Source organism: Alligator mississippiensis, chromosome 2 (genome assembly GCF_030867095.1).
Source record: "Alligator mississippiensis isolate rAllMis1 chromosome 2, rAllMis1, whole genome shotgun sequence".
Lineage (NCBI taxonomy): Eukaryota > Metazoa > Chordata > Crocodylia > Alligatoridae > Alligator > Alligator mississippiensis.
Window position 1 is genome coordinate 190,313,541 of NC_081825.1, and position 18,945 is coordinate 190,332,485.

Consider the following 18,945-nt stretch of genomic DNA (forward strand, 5'->3'; position numbering starts at 1 on the left):
TTATCATTCATTCTACATTTAGCAGCTTTGTTAAAAACTACACCATCTTCCTAAAATTGGAACCAGATCCTAGTACCTACTCTTTCCCTTTTGCATAACCCTAAAGGCCTTTTTGCACATTATAGTATGGGCTACAAATGTTGACTGATGTTAGTGCTATCTCAAGTTTGGAGCAGTCACACATTCAGGCCAGCAGGGAACTGGGGGACTGAAAAATAATTCTCTGCATTGCCCAGCTGCTGCTCTTCTCTGGGCTGAGCAGCAACAGCAGCAATGAGGACCAGGCACACAGGTTAACCCTTCCCTGTCTGCTCTACTGGGCAGACAGCCGTGGCAGCCAAAAGTTAGCCAGGGGTGGATAGTGGGGTGGAGGAGGATGGGACATAGTGAGCAGGGATCTGGAGTGATGAGGAGGGCAGGGGCCTAATCCAGCAAGGGGGGGGGGGGGGAAGGTGTGTTGTTTACACTACGCTGTCACCTAGAGCAGCATTTTTCAACCCATGGGTTGCAACCCAAAAGTGGGTCACAAGAATATATGAAAAGGTCACAAACAAACTTAAAAATGGAGTCTCTATTAAAGGAGAAAAAGAAAAATGTGGGAAACCATCTATTTCCCTTTGCAGGCTAGCAGAGTTCTAGCCTGCAAGGGGCTGTTTTGGTCTGGGGGGGAGTGGGAGGAAGGCAATCAGGCAGGGGGTGCCATGTGCATATACACACACACAGCTGCACATAGCAGCCAGACAGCATGGAGAGTATCTCCCACCGGTAAGTCTATGGGGGCAGGCACAGGTGATGCATTGGGCTGCTGGAGGGGCATAGGCAATGCTGCTCACCACCCCCGCCCCCCCGCCCCCCCGAGTAGAGCCGTAGCCTGAGGGAAGTGGCGGTGGCAGCTGGGCCATGACAGTGGGGTAGAGCTGTGACCTGGTATGCAAGTGGCTGGCAGCAGGAGGAGATGAGGGCAGCATATCCCTCCCCCCCCCCCCAATCATCTGTTACTCTTCATCAGGAATCCAGGTTTTCTGTTTCCCATGGAAAAGCATGGATTTTCCCTTTGAACTGAGAAAAACACAGGTTTTTTCATTTTAACAGAGAAACATGGATTTTTCCACTTTTGCAAAGAGCAGTCTGTAGGCTGGCAGAGTTCCAGCCTGCAAGGGGCTGGGGGGAGCAGGAGAAGGGTGGTCAGGCAGGGGTTGCCATGTGCATGTGCCTGCTCACACTTGCTGTGTTTGCCAGGCAGCCTAGCTCCTGCAGGTAAGTCTAGTGGAGGGGAGGGAGGATTAAGGCCCCCATAGACAGGGAGGGAGGAAGTTGGGTAGGGCTGGGGCAATGGTTCAGTGATTTGGACATAGACACAGCTTTAAATGTTTTTTTCTACATACCTCTAGGTAGGAAGGGCTTGTGAATGCTACGATGCTGGGGCACATGGAGTATCCCACAGAAGCACAGGGGGCTCCGCTGTGCACTCAGCAGCAAACCCAGAAGTGGACCGGAAACACTTTCAGTCTGCTTCCGGGTCTGCCAGGGAGCACACAGGGGGCCCCCCCTGAGGCCCCCCAGCTTGGCAAGTGGTGCCTCCTGGGTCTGGAGGGAGCACTTGGGGTCCCCCCCACAGCTGATCACTGAGCAGGGGGGGGGGGGGGGGTCCTCAAGCTCACTTCCCGGCAGACCCAGAAGTGGACTGGAAATACTTCCGGTCCACTTCTGGGTTCACTGCCAAGCCCCCCCACCTTTTCTGTGGGACGCTCCATCTGCCCCAGCATCGCAGCATTCACAAGCCGCACTGGTACCGAGGTACATAGAAAAAACATTTAAAGCTGTGTCTATGTCTGAATCTCTGATTCTCTGAATCAGCATTGAATCTTCACATTTGGATTTGGCCGAATCAATCAGGGACATTGATCCGAATCAATGAATTGAATCACTATCCCCAATTTGGGCCAAATCTGAATCCAAATCGAATAGGGCCCACTTCGCACACCCCTAGTGGCTACACCTTAGTGTAACATGAGCCAAGTAGCGTGGATCAGAGATAGTCCTGCCCTGGAACGAAGTAACTTTGAGATACCCAAAGAGTGCTTAAAACCAGTTTCAGGTGTTAATGCGCAGACAAGCCAGGGGCTAAGAGCTCCAGGAGCTGCCCAAAATTACCATGCAACTGGGTCCTAAACTGTCTCCTTACTTCTGTGCTTCTAAACAGCTTTCTGTAGATCCTGTAACCAAATTCATGCCACCTGTTCTTGGCACTCTGGTGTGACTAGGATGCATTATATTTTAGGCCTGCAGAATAGCTCCTGAGGAGCCATTCCAGCTGAAGCAAATTCAGTAGCAGTGCTAGCGCCCAACCTGTCTTTTAGATTGGGGGAGGGAAGGAGGGAGGGAAATGTGGTAAAGCAGAAAGGTAGCTATCCTTCCCACACAGGTGTGACAGGCATATCTCAAGAATACCTGACAGGATGCCTGGAGATGTAGCACAGCTCTGTTTACTTATTTATTTTTAGCCATGGGAACTAAGTGCAGAGAAAGCATAGTGCCCAGCAGGGATTTGTTCACTAAATGTGTATACAGGGAAAACATGCCCCACAAAGAGAGCAATCAAAACATTTTTAGAGCCACTTGGTTTCTATCATCAAGGTGATAAAAGGTTATTTCCCAGAGCTATCAAGAAGCTACAGTTTCTCCCCTCACTCTGTTTTTTAGGGCACTGTAGGCTGTTGGAGTGAAACTTAAAATATTTAATAACACTTTAGAAGCAGCAGGTCTGCTGTGTTCTCAGGTTTAGCTGCAGCTTTAAATATTATAAAGCTACTGCAGTCAAAAAAGCTGCATTTCTTCAATCTGTCCAGTGCTTTGGGGCATCTCTCAAGCCCTTATGTAGCTATAGTTTTAAAGTCCTTTCCTTTAAATGTTCATCTGGACAATGGTTTGCAACTAATTTAGGTGCAATGCAGTACCCTGCCACTTTAAACACACTACACTTTTTTTTTTTGATAAATTAAAAATATTTTCTTACTTAACTCTGCCCTATTTTTACTCTGCTGGAAACCACGAACTTGCAAAACAACTCATGACCTCAAACTTCAAAGAAGTTATCCATATAAAAAGAAGAGGCAAAATTAATCAGCAGTTTTTAAAAGACTAGCAAGCAGGCCCAGTCTTATAATAGCAGGAGTATAAAGCTGAAGAGAATATTTTAAGCTCAACATCTTACTGCATTTTTTATCTAATGGTATAAAGCCTTAAATCAACATCTTGCAGCAAAGGAGATAATCAGAGGAGGAGACAAATGCAGGGTTTCATCTTAGATCATTGCAACAGCAATTCCACATTTAGTGATGGCAAGTAATTTATAGAGTACAGTTTCACACAATTAAGCAGTGAACGAGACCAAGGCTGCAAAAGCTGCATGTTTAATTAAATGTTTCAGCAAAAATACTATCAAACATTATATATATCAAAATATTTTCTTAATGTACTCACTGTACAGCAAGGCATGGGTGTTGTGTTACTCTCAGAATAATTCCTTTACAGCCATAGGCACAGCAACCTTCTTTTCATTCTCATCTCGGGCAAGCCAGTATTACTGGAACATAGCCAGACAAGATCTGATTCATCAGCCAATAAAATTGTCTAAAGCTGCCATTCCACAAGAGACCATTCCTCTATCTGCTTTGGCTGCAGACTCAGCCATCAGCCAATAAAGGAGGAAATCAGAATCAGAGTGCAGGAAAACATTGCACGGTGCAAAGGTGTTACTCTCAATAATTCACCCTCTCTCTGCCTCTACTCCTGCACAGAACCAGGCTGCATGGGAAACAACTTACACTTAACCTGCCTGGTTAAAACTGAGGTAGAGCTATTCTGAACACTGGCAAGGATAAAGAAATCTATCAGTCAACAGATGCTTCATGTGCTGAGCATGGAAAGGCAAGACAGCAGGCTCTAGAGCTGTGAGTCAGTGACACCATTTGACATAGATCAGCCATAGCTTTAGGGGCTACGCATTAAGAATTAACTCACACACCCTATAATTTTTTGGATGGGGCTCTCCAACGTGGCATTGTCTACATGCCACTGAAATCTCTGCTCCCATCTAACTTTCTGAATCTGCTTTTCTTTTCATTTTTAGAGGTCTTGCCTTGCGTAGTGCTCTTTTGTACCACTGAGAGAAACGACACTGGCTTAGCAGCCTCTGAAAGCTGTCTGAGCATCTTGCTTGTGTGTCTGTGGTACCGTAAGCCCAAATGCACTACCCAGGAATTTCTCTGTAGATCTGAACGCTCAATGCAAAAGGAGGAGCCTGAGTCAACAGCCACCAGATTCACTGTGCCACATTACTGGGAAAGGAGAGGTGTGGATCTGCAGAGGAAATGAATTCCCAACATTTCTCTCCTCAGAGAACTGCCTCTGGAGATTCCCAGCCCGAGAATAATCAAGGCAGCAAACATCAAAGAGAACAGGGATGGTACTCTGAATAACCAGGGAAAAGAAAAGTGGTCTCCTAGGTGCGACTCCGCAATACTAAATAGTATAACCTGGCCCTCCCTGCTTTATGGAAGAGGTCCCCTGTGACTTCTGATCTCTGACTACAAGCTCTATGGGAACAGCAATATGTCACAGTGTGTCAAAGTTTTGTGAAACTGGCCCTCGGGGTTGATTCAAACACCTCATGGAGCCTGGGGTCTGCCTTTTACTAAGAAAAATGTGATCGTTTTAACATTAGCTAATATGAAAAAAAATCTAAAACAATTTTTCAGCTTTCACATATGTAAGCTGGTCCAGACAAATCCTAAACTAATTCTAATTAGCCATCCCAATGTAAACCCCTAGGGGAGACAAAGCACTGTAGTACTTACTTAATGCAGCTGGTCAAGGAGAACCACAAAGCAGGGAGGGCTATAGCATTGACTTCAAGTTCCAAAAACAATTTTTCCAACTATTTAGTCAGTCTAATAAAAGATACCACACCTACCCTTCTCTGCCAACATCACTTGACAATTCCTAACTTGAAATAGTTATCTCTTTGGCCAAAACTCACATTTTAATTTATTATGACAGCCTTAGTTTTCCTCCTCAGGTAAACCTGAACCTGTTAACATGAGAAAACTGTACATTGTCTATTCTGATGTAAGATTGTTCTTGCGTGTTAGTTACTTTGTGATAATATGCAGAAAAAAACCATTCCACAAAAGTATGTTTTGGGAGGATTTAATAAGCAACCTTTGAGTACCTGAAGGGTGCTTCCAAAGAGGATAGAGCTAGACTGTTTATCAGTGGCGGCAAATAACGGAACAAGGAGCAATGGTCTCATGTTGCAGCAAGGGAAGTTTCAGTTAGATATTAGGAAAAGCGGTCTCACAAGGAGGGTAGTAAAACACTGGAACAAGTACCTAGACAGGTTGTGACTCTCCATCCTTGGAGGTTTTTAAGACCCAGGTAGACAAAACCTTCACTGAAATGATCTAGTTGGGGCTGGTCCTGCTTTGGGCAGGGGGTTGGACTAGATGCCTTCCTGAGGTCCCTTCCAACCCTAATTTTGTATGAGTCTATGATTTTATTGAATACACTGTCAAGGCACTCAAAAAGGCTATGTTTTGTCTTAGGAATCTGAGAAAGAGATGTACATTTAATTTAAAATTATACAAGACTAATTAAACATCTTTTGATTATTTTCCACCTAGTTTGTTGTGGTTCTTAATATATATTATACAGCACATTAATATACATTCCAATAAAGTTATACTTGTTTTTGCTCCAATATTAAACAAAATAATATAGCCCTAGTCTATTAGTAAAGCTTCCAGTTTCTAACTGGAGACATATATGTACTGTGTACTATGTGATGATGCACCACAGCATCTGCATCCCACTCTTCAATATCCTAGATCTTTATGCATATCCAGCTGATGATGAAGGCATGTAATGATCTTCTTATTTTAGGTTCTTTTAAACTATGCCCATGTGCCTAGGATTTATCATTTGAATTCAGAGTGCTAAATAAGGTAAGCATTGTGGGATAAAATCTTAGCTGTGTGAACTGATGTAACCCTATTCAAGTCAATGCTGATTTACTCCAGTGAAGATCTGGGTTTGTCTTTCCACTTGGAAAGCTTAGGGTTTAGCTTAATGCTGAATATATACATAAGGTTTATCAGAACCTGTACTTTGTCAGGAGTACAGCCTAGCCTGAAGAAGGTGATACAATGGTTGTGTTCTCAGTAAATAGGCCTTATTTATAATTTATTAGGAAAGTTGAGCTAGACAATAAGGAACAGCTGGTCTAAATGAAAATGGGTGCTAAAGGATGACTGAGAAACTTAACATATTCTTTGCATCTGTCTTCACTGTGGACGATGTTAGGGAGATTCCCTCACCAGATCTACTCCTCTCTAGGGACAAGTCACTGGAGCTGACCCAAATTGAGGTTTCAGTAGATGTGGTCATAGAGAAAACTGATTAAGTAAACAGTAGCAAATCACCAAGATCTGATGGCATTCATCCTAGGGTCATGAAGGATCTCTGATCAGAAACTGCTGAACTCCTGACTATAGGATACAATCTATCGCTAAAAACAGCCTTGATATTAGAGGACTGGAGGGTTGCCAGTATGACTCCCATATTTTAAAAAGGCTCTAAAGGGGGTGCAGGGAACTACAGGCTGGAGAGTCTAACTTCTGTTCCTGGAAAACTGGTAGAAAAAATAATTTAAAAAATTGTTCAGCATATGGATGAACATGACTCACTGTGGGGAATCAACATGGCTTTATTAAAGGAAAATTATGCCTCACCAGCCTACTAAAGTTCTTTGAAAGTGTCAACAAGCAGATCAGGGTGATTCAGTTGACATATCTGAACTTCCAAAAAGCCTTTGACAAGATCCCCCATTTTAACAAAGTTAGATAGGCATGGGATTATATGGGATTTCAGAGAAGGTCCACTAGTGGATTAGAAGTTGTCTTGAAGATAGTAAACAAAGTGAGTATAAATGGCCAGTTTTAGGGATGGGAAGAAGTAAACAGCAGAGTCTCCCAGGGATCTGTGTTGGGACTAGTGCTGTTTAAATGATCTGGAAAAGGAGTTGAGTAGCGAGCGAGGTGGTTAAATTTGCAGATGACACAAAATGATTCAAAGCGGTAAAAGCCAACGCAGACTGTAAGGAACTAGAGAAGGATCTAGTACTATTAACCAAACAGGGAACTAAACGGCAGATGAAAGTCAATGTAGATAAGCACCAAGTGGTTATGTAGCCAAAAAACCCCTCAAGCTATAACTATACTATGATGGACTCTACATTAGCGGTTACAGGAAAGAGCTGTGGGAGTCGTTGACAGTTCACTGAGAACACCAGCGCAGTGCTTAGGAACCATCAAAAAGGCAAACAAAATGTTAGGGATTATTAAGAAGAAAATTGTAAACAAAATGAAAAGTATAATTATGTCCCTTTATAAAGCTATGGTGCATCCACACCTTGAATATTGTGCCCAGTTTTTGTCCCCACACCTCAAAAAGGACATAGGAGAACTAGAGAAGGTACGCAGAAGGGCATCAAGGAGAATTAGTGATGTGGAGGGACTGCCATATAAAGAGAGACTAAAAAGGCTTATTCATCTTAGAAAAGAGATGCTTGAGGTGGGGACATGATAAGGGTTTGCAAAATACTAAATGGTGAAGAGAAAGTAAATAGGGGTTTACTATTTACTCTCTCACACATTTACTACCTTTCTGTCTTACTATCTCTCTCATCGCAGCCAGAAAGATTAATAGAGTCTGCTAGAGCATGGTAATTGCTGCATTTCAGCCAGCCTCTGCCTCTCCTGTATCAGTATTCCTGTGCTTCAAAATGGTGGTGGGGTGCTTTAGCTGAAGCTCATTTGACGAGCTATAGATAAAGCGCCCCCACCACCATTTTGAAGCATAGGCATTCTTATACACAAGATGCTGTGGGCTATTTTAATTAGAGCAGCTCTTGGAGGTCCATCCCCCACCTCCAGAGCATGTGTAAAAATGCCCCCAGTGTCCATCTCTGGAGACTGGCCAGGGGCACAGGCAGGATGTTGAAATGGTGCCAGAGCATGGACAGGACCAGTTGATTGATGACAAGTGCCCGCCTGCAAAGGGACAGATAATGGAGCAGGCTAGCCCATTCCTGCAGCTGTTCAGACACCCTGACCCCTAGCTGGTGCCATTTCTCCAGCAGGGAGGGGTGACTGGGGGACAAGTAGACCTCCACGTAGAGCAGCAAGCCCACACTCCTTTGGATGTTTTAAAGGACAGGTGGGAGTGAGCTCACATGTCACCCACCATCAGGCCAAAGCTCTTGACCCAGCTGAACCAGGCAGAGGAGCCCACTGAGTAGGTGGATTGGCAGGCCTCTACCTCCTGCGCCAGGTCACTGGTCCTGGATGGCAAGGAGCATGTTGTCAACGTATGCTGACAGAACCACTCTCATGGCTGGTTCCCCAAACACCAGCGTCTGCTTCCCACTTGCACAGAACGCAGAGCAGGGCCTGAGCTGCTTTTAGGCCTTCTGCTTTACATGGGTGATAGAGGGCTACCAAAAGGAAACCAGCACCCACATAGCCATTGGATGGTCCATGGGTGGATCAGCTCTGGGGGAGGGGGTGGCATGGGACTGGACAAAGTGGTGGTAGGGGCAAGGGCAGGGATAGGGGCATCCCCTTTTATGCCCTCTTCTGCCTGCTCCCCCCTGCCCTGGGACCCCACTGATGGTTGAATCATGGGGCCTCTTGAGCTTGCAGAGGAGCTGGATGCAACTGTTGGGTCACCCTTATCTTCAGTGGGGACTTGCAGTGCCCCATTGCTGGGGCACTACTGGCACAGGTGCCCCAATGCACAGCATGGAAGCAGCACAGGTCCCCACCCATATAATACAGCATAATAAAAGACCCTTGGAAGGGGACCCCAAAGGTCTATGTTACCCGTACCTCAGATTATTCATATTTAAGAGGATTTTTAATAGTCAGCATGAGATGCTCAGCTGGCATGTCACTTAGTCCACTAAAATCAATGGAGCTATACAACTTCACCCTAGTTGAGGATAAAGCCATTCATTATTTTATCACCTTGCTTACATTATTTGCGTTTCCTTCAGCCAGGTCAATGAAATGCATTTATAGTCAGTGTCATATTTATAGTCAGCCTGGTGTTTGAGCACCAAGCTGTTGGTGCCTTAGCAGTGCTGCAGTCTTTGGATTGCCAATGGTGAGAATATGGAGTACCCCATGCCTTTAAGAGACCCAGTAGGGCCTAAACTGGGCAACAGCCTGTAACAGAGGTCCAAGAGCGTTGCAGGCATTCTGGACTGCTGAACAAGTTGCAATCAAGTTCTGCTTGTTGGCATCTCCTGGGCTTTGCCTTTGTATAAACAATCACTGCCCAAAGAGGACACCTGCAGCATCTCAAGAGGCATCTTTCTTTGTTATAAGGTCTTTCCATGGTAGTTTAGCAAACTCAGAACTTGAGTCTGCATGACCTAAGAGCAGCCTGCTTCTTAAAGCACCAAGGGGTCATAAGTCCTGATTCCTGTCATTTGCCTCTTAGGGGCTGAATAGAGTTGCTATGTTTGTACACTTTCTTATAAATTCCATTAATGAACAACTACCTCTAACTAAGGAAAGAGCTCTTTAATGTTCTGTCACTGCAAGACAGGCTACCAAACTTCTCCATATACAGGTTCCCCTCGCCAACTGCTGGGGTTAGGTTCCTTTAAAGTTCCCATGGTTGACAAAACCATGGCTGGCAAGACAACAGACTTATAGGAAAAATGGCAAGTGGTGGGCTGACGTGCGGCCATGGAAAACTGTGGTTACTCAAAACTGCGTGCTGTGGTAGCCAAATGGTATATAGAATATTCAGCGAAAACTCAAAACTGAGATTGGCAAAACCATGGTCGGTGAGGAAAATAGGTATTTGACTTTACCTATCAGATCTAACAGCTGAGTCAGTGAATTACAGGGGCTTCCCCATGGCTTCTCAGCTGGCATGTCTGAGAAATGCAAATATTGTTGCCATTTTCACCCATTTACAGGGCATTTGTATGAGGCCGCAGAGCAGAAGAAACAGAGCTGGATCTGATTCTGCTTCACTGTAATTTGCAGGACATGATGGCCCTGCCTGAGATTCAGACAGGTAAGAAAGACAATGGGTGGGAAGGAAACAGTGACTTGGGGAAGGTCATACAAAACACAAGAATTCTTCTGGGTGACGTCTTTGATTGGACATTCTGGCTCCATTTTTCGCTTAGGTTGTGAATTTTCCATTGTAAGTGGCAAATTTTGGTATCATTGTGGTAGCATTGAGATGATATTGCCATGATGATTCAGGACAGCGGTGCTCAACCTCCAGCCCATGGGCTAGATATGGCCTATGGAGCTCCCCACAGGTTGGGAATTTTGGTGGTGAGGTAGCAGTGGCAATATCACCATCTTCCTCTGCTTCCAGATTCTCCCTCCCCCTGCTGTTGCATAGCCAGGTTGGGGCTGGGCCATGCTATCTCCCCACTTTGGTGGAGTCAAGCCATGCCCCACCCTGGAGGGACAGGCTGGAGCTGGGCCATGCATCCTTTCCCCATCCCTGCTGTGGGGTTGAGCTACACCCCCTTTCCCCCATGCAGGACAGGGGATTGGGGCCAGGCTGCATTCCCTTCCTTCCCAACCCCAACAGAACAGGTTGGGGCCAGGCCCCCCTACCCCCCTGCAGGGTCAGGTTGGAGCTGAGCCATGCACCCTTCCCCCCTCTCCCCCCACCACAGAACCAGGCAACACTCCCTCCCTCCCTTCTCCTCCCCTCTGTGTGGCTGAATCTGCCACTGGTGCCTTGGGTGCCAGAGCAGGACCACCAGCCAGATCCAGCCCAAAGATGAACCTGGCACACTGCCCATCTGGCCTGCAGGCCAAAAAAGTTGGGCACCACTGGTCTAGGACATATAACAGGCAAGTATTCTTGGGGGTGAACCATCACACAGTGGAGTTAAGTCTTTTGACTTCCACTCCAGAGATCTATCTGTTAAGTTTTGTCATCTTGCCCACTTCTGTACCTCTGTCTCTGTTTCTACTCATTTGCCCCTCTGAAAGGCCCTATAGTATAATCACTTGCCCTGTCGAAAGGTGTGTCCATAGCTGTTTCTCAGGACTAGCCATTACTCCCTGAAAGGAGAACTCTGTTACTGCAGAATGCAGTCTGGGTCATTTCAAACCTCCCTGCTCCTTATGTTGATATATTTTATAGCAGTCAGGCTGTTTCAGAGGCAAAGCTTTCCAAGCTACAAACAGAAAGCAAATGTATATCATAATAATAGGCCAGACCCTGAAAAGCGCTGAGCATTGTCGGTTCTCACTGACTGTATATTTGTGATTATACAACACTTCTTAGGATTGGTCCCTAAAATATTCATTCAGTCAGCTAGACTGAGCTGGTAACAGAGCCAAATGGGAAGTATTATGCCGTTAGCTTTTTTCCAAAAATAGATATTCATCACTGTACTAGAAACAGGAAACACATATGAACTTTCTCTTACCCATTTTTATGTTTGTGTGATAGAGCAGTAGCCAAAAATGCACTGAGAACTGTTATGAGGTAGTGTTTATCCCTACTCACCTACTCGCAAAACGTAGCTGTAGATTTTAAAGATGGTGGCAGTTAACGTTTTCTGGTCTTCTTTCTATATGTATTCGAGGTGTCCTTGTTTCTAATTAACTTGTAAGACAGCACGTCATTTAGAAATATTCCTTTTCTCAGTTACATTCCCGTGTCCTATTTATTTTTAAAGTGGCAAGGCCCAGGAAAGAAAACTGACTGAATTAGAAAGCTGATGGTCTGCTTTATTCTTTACATTAGATACTAGGGCTTTCTTGGTTTAGGATTTTGGAAATGATATCACCATTAGCCATGCAGATTACAACTGCTTTCAAGAAACAAAATCTTTACAAACACTCTCTGAGGTAACTGGTCATCTTTTGACTTGTCCAGAAGTCTATGAAAAGTACTTATAGCCTGCAGTGCTATGTTATATGAGCGCAACGCTATTTTTAGCATATTTCTCTTTGCAACATCCTTGGCTGGTAGGGTAGCACTATTGTCTCCATTTTACAGATGAAGCACTAAGAAACTGAGGGTATAGACCAGAAGTGGGCAAAGACCAGCTCACATCAGGCCTGTGGCAGACTCCATTTCCCAGAAGCTCCTGTGACAGTGGTTTCTGGCTGCTGCTGCCAAACCTAGCTCCACTGCCCACTGATTTCACTTAGTGCTCAGCAAATTCCGTTATAATGTTCATGGTCGCCACCTTGGGTCATCAAATTCTTTCAGATTTGCTTAATGCTCATTTAGCTTAATTCTCCATTCTTCAGGAACCAAGTACGAGCACTAAGCAGGGGTTGTCTGTACTCCTATAGAAGGGGTGTCCAACCTTTTTGAATGTGGGGGCAGATAACGAACTTTTTATCACCCAATGGGCTGGCGAGCCATATTCAAAGACGTCACAGGAAGTGGTATCATATCAGGAAGTGATGTCACGTGACCTTTGACACCAATGAAGTTGCAGGGGTTGACATGGTGCTGGGTGACATGGGATGCATGCCCGGGTTGACATGGTGCTGCAGGACCCGCCTGGGCAGAACCGGGTCAGCACCAGCCAGGAAAAGCAGCATGCAGCTGAAGCCAGCTTCCCATGTGCTGCTGGGGATGGGAGGAGGCCGGCCAGGTCTGCACCGGCCAGCAGAAGCAGAGGCGGAGCCGTGTGCCGCTCAGGACTGACCGGTGCAGGATCATCCCATCCCAAGCAGTACACAGCTCCACAGCCGCTTCTGCTGGCCAGTGCAGACCCGGCCAGGCTCCTCCCGTCCCCAGCAGCACATAAGAAGTGGCCCCCTCGGGGCCTCGCATGTGGGCAGCTGGGCCTGGAGAGCTATAGCGCCCAGGGGGAGACTGGCCAGGGGAGCAGGCGCCACTTGCTGTGGGGCAGGGCAGGGCAGCGGGGCTGGCTTGAAGCGGGCGGGTGAGGAGGCAGGCACAGGCCGGCAGTGCCAGTGGCCTCTGCTTGGCCTCCTGCATGGGGCCACTCCCCCGGGCCCCACAGAGGTAAGCAGCTCCCCTCCCCTCACTGCCGGCTGGGGTCCACAAGCCGGCCCTGCCCACCTCGCCATGGCCCTGCCGCCACTGCCACGGGCCAGATAAAATGGCTTGGCAGGCCACATGGTGGCCCGCGGGCCATATGTTGGACAAGCCTGTCCTATAAAGTAAGCTAAAGCTCCGTAACTGTAGCCATGAATAAAACAGGATTAAAGTTACAGCAGCTTGGCTACACTTGTATCATGATAAGAGCATAGATGTAACAGTTACATTATAACAGCTATGCACTCACCAGTGGCAACTCCTCCCACCTGCCCCGGAGATGGTTAAAAGTTATGTTTGTCACTGCCTCAGTGACTTGACCAAGGCCATATGCAGGGCCTGTCAGAGCACAGAACTGAACCCAATCTTCTAAATTGGCACCCTGGCCACTAGGCTGTGGTTTTTCTAAAATCCATAAAAAGCTGGCAGTCAAATGAAGCACAGCAACTACAGACACAGAATTAACTCTTGTAGGCACTAAATGGGTAAGCTTTTTTTTTTTTTTTTGTATAAATCCCGGGCCTCGATGCCTAAACCTCAGGAGACTAAATTCTTCCCTTGTGCAGATGAGAAGGGCATCGCTTTTCACCTACTTCACACGGGTACAAATGACAACACAAGATGTAGGACAATGAACAATTTAGATGTATCCATTCTAGTGATTAACAGTCAAAAGAATCCAGTGTGGCATGGATAGAACAGGGTGGCATCTTAGAGACCAACTGGTTTCAGAGAAGTATATGCTTTTGGAGGTGACAGCCTAATTCATCAGATGTTATGGCTCAGATTCTATTGACTTTAGACTAATATGACTAACTACATCTTTCTACTGAAAGAACTGGGTGTGTTATATATAGTTTAATGCACACTGGAGCTTTGTGAGGCAGATATTCCAACAGATGTTGGTTAATTTTGGGGAACCATTCTATGACAGCATCATTTTCTTTTGCTATGTATCTATACATTTGCTATACTGAAATCAAATTCATTTTCACAAATGAATTTTTGTGACTTAGCATTCACAATTATAGAATGATATTCCATTGTCTCCAGAAATAGCTAATAGACCCCTGCTTAAAGTGCTGAAATGTGCTTCCATCATGGCATTAAAAGCCCAGTACTACAGCAAAAAGGTGCAGTGTGTGACGAGCACAAGGGAAAGGAAATTTCATGTGAATTATCTGTATAACCGGAGCAAGCTGGAGAACTTCTGGTCAGTACTGTAATATGGTCAGAAGTCTGGTACCTGTGGTGTTTATGCTCCGAGAAGAATAGGATGAGCAAACTTGGGGTGGACTGGCCAAGGCTACCAGAAGAAGTGGGGGACAAGAATTTCAACCATCCCTGGCATGGATTATCCAGAAGTGGTGGGAAAGGTTCCCATGTTTTCTTTTCCCAATCTTGGCTATTTTCAAGGTGCCTAGGTCAAGCTGCAGAAGTGTGGCTAAACAAAAGGACTCAAAACCTGTCTTCTCTAAATGACTGTAAAACAAACCTTTGCAGACATGACAACTAGCTTGGTCAGCAAAGTAAAAAAAGTAATCAACATGTCCAGCTACACCACTAATGAGATGCAATTAAATGGAGCACAAGGCTTTAAATTAGATGATCCACATATACTATATTATAGCTTTAGCTTATAACAACAATTAGATTAACCAAATGCATTAGATTCCATTTGTTATAATAGATATATTTTGTTAAGATTCTTAGAGAATTCTAAAAATAAGGCAGCCTTGTCAGAGAAGACTGTAAACTAAAATGACAAAGAACAGCATTTCACAATGGTGAAGGGCAGGAGAGAAGGAATCTTCCACTCTAGAAGAGTGACTTTCACAAGAGCATAAATCGCAGCTAATTGACATCTTACAAGTCCACAAAAGATCTGGTTCAGTCCAGTCCCAAAAGTTTTAGCAAAACAAATATTAAAAAAGCTAAATTGGAGAGTATTTATTAGATAGAATAAGTCAGCTTTAAATATAGGGTATAGTCTGGAGGGAAATTAAAAAACTTAGCCAATTCAAGAAGACCCGATGCCAATCTGCATGCCACCCTCCTGCCCACTTTTGAGTCTCCCCAAGTGGTATAAGTATGTATTATCTATGTTTGGCTATCACAGGTAGCCAGATAGACTCTGCAATAACAGTTTGTTTTTGTGTTTAGCAATAAAGAGGTGGGCTGTAGACCTATTTCTTGCTTCTTTTATCAGTAGCTAACCTGCATGTTTACCTGTCATCCAGGTAACATTTCCTCCCCTCCACAGGTACTTAAAGTCCTGTCCTATCCATTAGCATGTACTGCATTGCAGAATGTAGTAACCAAAACAAGGTACAATTTGTTCATAAAATACATTGGGCAAGGACCTGTGATGAAGAGATTGCTATGAACCTAGTCCATCAGAGGATATAACTTCATGGCCCCTCCCAAGTCATTCACTTCCTGAATTAGACTGTCCCTTGAAAAGACATCTGACTATAGGAGCACCAGGATCATATGAAAGTGTTGTAGATCCATTGAAGTGTGTAATTCTCAAGTGGAAGTGTTCTGATTGAATTGTTCATGACAGCTTATGAAAGTTCAGTGACACTGCACTGTCACAGGATGGGGTCCCTAAAAAGTGGCTGTGATGCCCTTAGGGCTCCGTGACCATACCAGTCTTGCCCAACAGGCACCCTTTTCCTCACCTGCCATGACTTGCATGGGTAATTATAATATAGGGTGGCTGCCCTCGAGTTTATATTTAGACACAGCCCTGATGGACCCCACTGACTCTGTGGGTTCTTGGGCCCTTTTTTGAGCCCTGCTCAAAATGGATGCCTCACAGGACACCCTCAGCCTTATGGGCTAGATACGTGGCTCCAAAACCGCCGCTTTACCACGCCTCAAGCCTCACAGATGTTATACTGACGTCTGCTTGAGTTGAGGCCTCAGCTTAGTCCAGCCTCCATAACTGAGCACCTTGGCACCAGGGTCTGCCCTCCCCTCTTTGTCTGTGCACCCACACTGGTGCTGGGGTCCCCACACTGTAGTGAGCCCCCAATGAGGCCTCCTCCTTCCCCAGTAGCCTCAGCCCAATCCACCAGTTTACAACCAGAAACCAAACTACGAGCCCCCTGGCTATAACAAAATGCAAGCAGTCCAGGGTGTGCTCTGTCCCTTTAAAAGGATTAAATCTCCCCCCCCCCCCCAGCACTAGTGGGGGCTAGGGCCCCTGGTGAGCTTCTGGAGCATCTTAACCCTACCAGAGCATAGCAGGCAGTCATACAGATCCACTTAGCTTCCTCTAAGAGAGCTCCTTCTCCCTTGGCTGCTGACAGACAACTGCCCTCTAGTCCCAGCCCTGGGGTTTCTATGTGCCCCAGGCCCTGCCTCTTCCGGTTAGCTGACCACCTGCAGGTGCAGGCTGATTCCCTCATTCCTGCTGCCACGGTGACCTGCACCTGGGGGGGTCCTGCCTGACTGCTAGGGCCCTCTCCCTAGGCAGTTTCTCCCCTTAAAGGAGCTGGCACATTAGTGCCCTGAGACACGCACCTGAAAGCTGATGAAGACTGGTACTGTCAAAGTTCATTATTGAATTGGCTTCCTCAGACTATACTGTCTTAAGCATGCTTGTACCACCATTAAACCTTCAATAGCCCTAAAATCAATACCTGTTCACAAGAGGCCAAATGCAAAGCCCACTGAAGTCAGACAAAAGACTTTAATTGCCTCATGGTGGGGCCCTGGGGGGGGGGGGTTGTTTGCTTACTTTTGATTACATACCTGAGAATTTATTAGTCAAATAAACATCCTTTCTATTGGCAGAATTTGAGAATGCTTCTCAAGCATTTACTAGCATCCTGCTTGTGATAGGCCTGCCTATTCTTTCCTATGCATTTTACAAAACTAATAGCAGTTCCATGATAAAGTGCGTTGATCATTGTCAACAATATTGAACACTGAATGGGCAGAGGGAGTCAGAAAGAGGTCCATTCTCTGCTGACCAACTAGGGCTGTGAAAACAACCCCCGTGAGCATGCTTGCTATCCAAGAATTTTTTTTGATAATCTATGTGTAGTAAAAAAAAAAAAAAAAAAAAAAAAAAAAAAAAAAAAAAAAAATCACAACACAGGTACACAGAAAGAAGTTTAAATCACTAAGGAATATTTGAGGAATCTTTGAGAATTTACTTGTAGAATTATTTGCTACTTACATGCATGGCCAAATCACACTTATTTACATAGTCACCTAGGCAGGGTGTGGTTCATGGTTAACAAGGGAGATAAAGATGCATCACAATTGAAGCAGGAGTTTGTTTTGTTTTTGTCAGCGGTTGTAATCAGTTATCTTTAACAAATGCCTCCTGTTTATGATGTAGCATGAAGCTATCTACCGGGGTGAATCCTTACATGGAATCTCAGATGTACGTTGGCCTTCCAGGTAACTCAGGGGACAGCCTTTTTAGATCATCTGCAAATATAAAATAATGTAAATTAAGCACTTGATTTGAATTTTGAATATTTCCTAGTACATCTGTAGGAAATTAGGCTCATCTCCAGGAAAATATCTGAAGCCCACTCTTCTCAAAATGTTCACTAGTGTTGTGAACATTGGCACCCCAGTAAGTTTTCACCTTAATTAGCCCAGAAAGCTCTGTCCTTTGTTTCTCCTCAAAGTTATTCTCTGTTGTCCACAGGGATTTCTTATTTCCAGCTGTAGATGCCAATGTACCTTCATGTGCATGAGAAAAATTGTGATATTCTGTCTTGGCAAAAATATAAATATTCTACTGCGTGAAAATTTACCTTTGCCTGCAGTATACGTTGTGGCTATTTCAGCTGTAATAACTTTTTGGAATTACTGCAGCCCTTTGACTCTGAAATTATTGACATAAGAACTAGCATGAACAGATCCATGAACCATATGAAAAAAAATGGATATTTTTCTCTTAAATCACACAGATGCTGCAATACAAGCCCTATGCCTCCTCCTTGGCAGCTGTAAAACCTCCCAGAAGGGAGGTTAAAACTTGTATGTTACATGAAGTCAGGGAAGCCTGGTATGGATTAACATGATTCTTTTTTCTCATGTAATTAGGAACAGTGACACCATTCCTTTCAACTGAAAATACTTGCAATGAAAATGCCCTCAGAATGACTGCACAGATGTTTGACTGAGGGAAATATTTGACAGAGCATCTATGGCATGGAATGGCAAGGTGCATCTATAAGAGTACCGGCCTGGGACACAGGAATTTAATTAATTCCACAGCTCAGCTACAGATTTCCTTTCGACCCCAGGCAAGTGACTTAATCAAATACTATAGAGAGAAAAGCAAATAGAAAAATATCAGCAAACAGATGTTCTGGGATAAATACCATGTCACATCCCATTTTCCCCTTGTTGATATAAACTTTACCCATGTTTCTTTTGCTGCTTTTGAATTAATTCATCATACATTATTTATATCTTGGTATTTCATTATTCATGAATCTCCCCTTCCTTCCTCCTTGTACTTCCACTGCTTGAAGATCCAGTTGACATAATTTTATCATTTCTGAGTCCTTCATCACCCTCATCTCTGCATTATTTTAGACCTAGCCTTACTTTTCTTCAATAGCTGCCCACTGTCTAACCACCACTTAACAACCTTGTTTAGCAAAAGCATAAGAGGAGCTCAAGTCAGATATGACCGTGGGCCAGAAGGATACAAAAAATGAAAGAAAGAAAACCTGGAGGTAAAATGCATTGTAAAGTCAAAAAATTATACACAGTGGTAAAGCTACAGTATTGCCATTGCAATAAGCACAATCTGTTTTTAATAGAAAAACT

General features: G+C 44.8%; 1 protein-coding gene across 2 annotated transcripts in view; it reads right to left on the reverse strand.

Moving 5' to 3' along the window:
• Window positions 1–16,412, reverse strand: part of OSBPL5 (oxysterol binding protein like 5) — a 305,973-nt gene extending 289,561 nt beyond the window's left edge. For both annotated transcript variants that reach the window (XR_009460005.1, XM_059722599.1), the window contains exon 1: window positions 16,377–16,412. Coding sequence is in view for 1 of the 2 variants with exons in the window: in XM_059722599.1 (XP_059578582.1) it covers window positions 16,377–16,397 (21 nt within the window). In the remaining variant the exon portion in view is untranslated. The remainder of the gene's footprint in view (window positions 1–16,376) is intronic.
• Window positions 16,413–18,945: the final 2,533 nt, after the last annotated feature.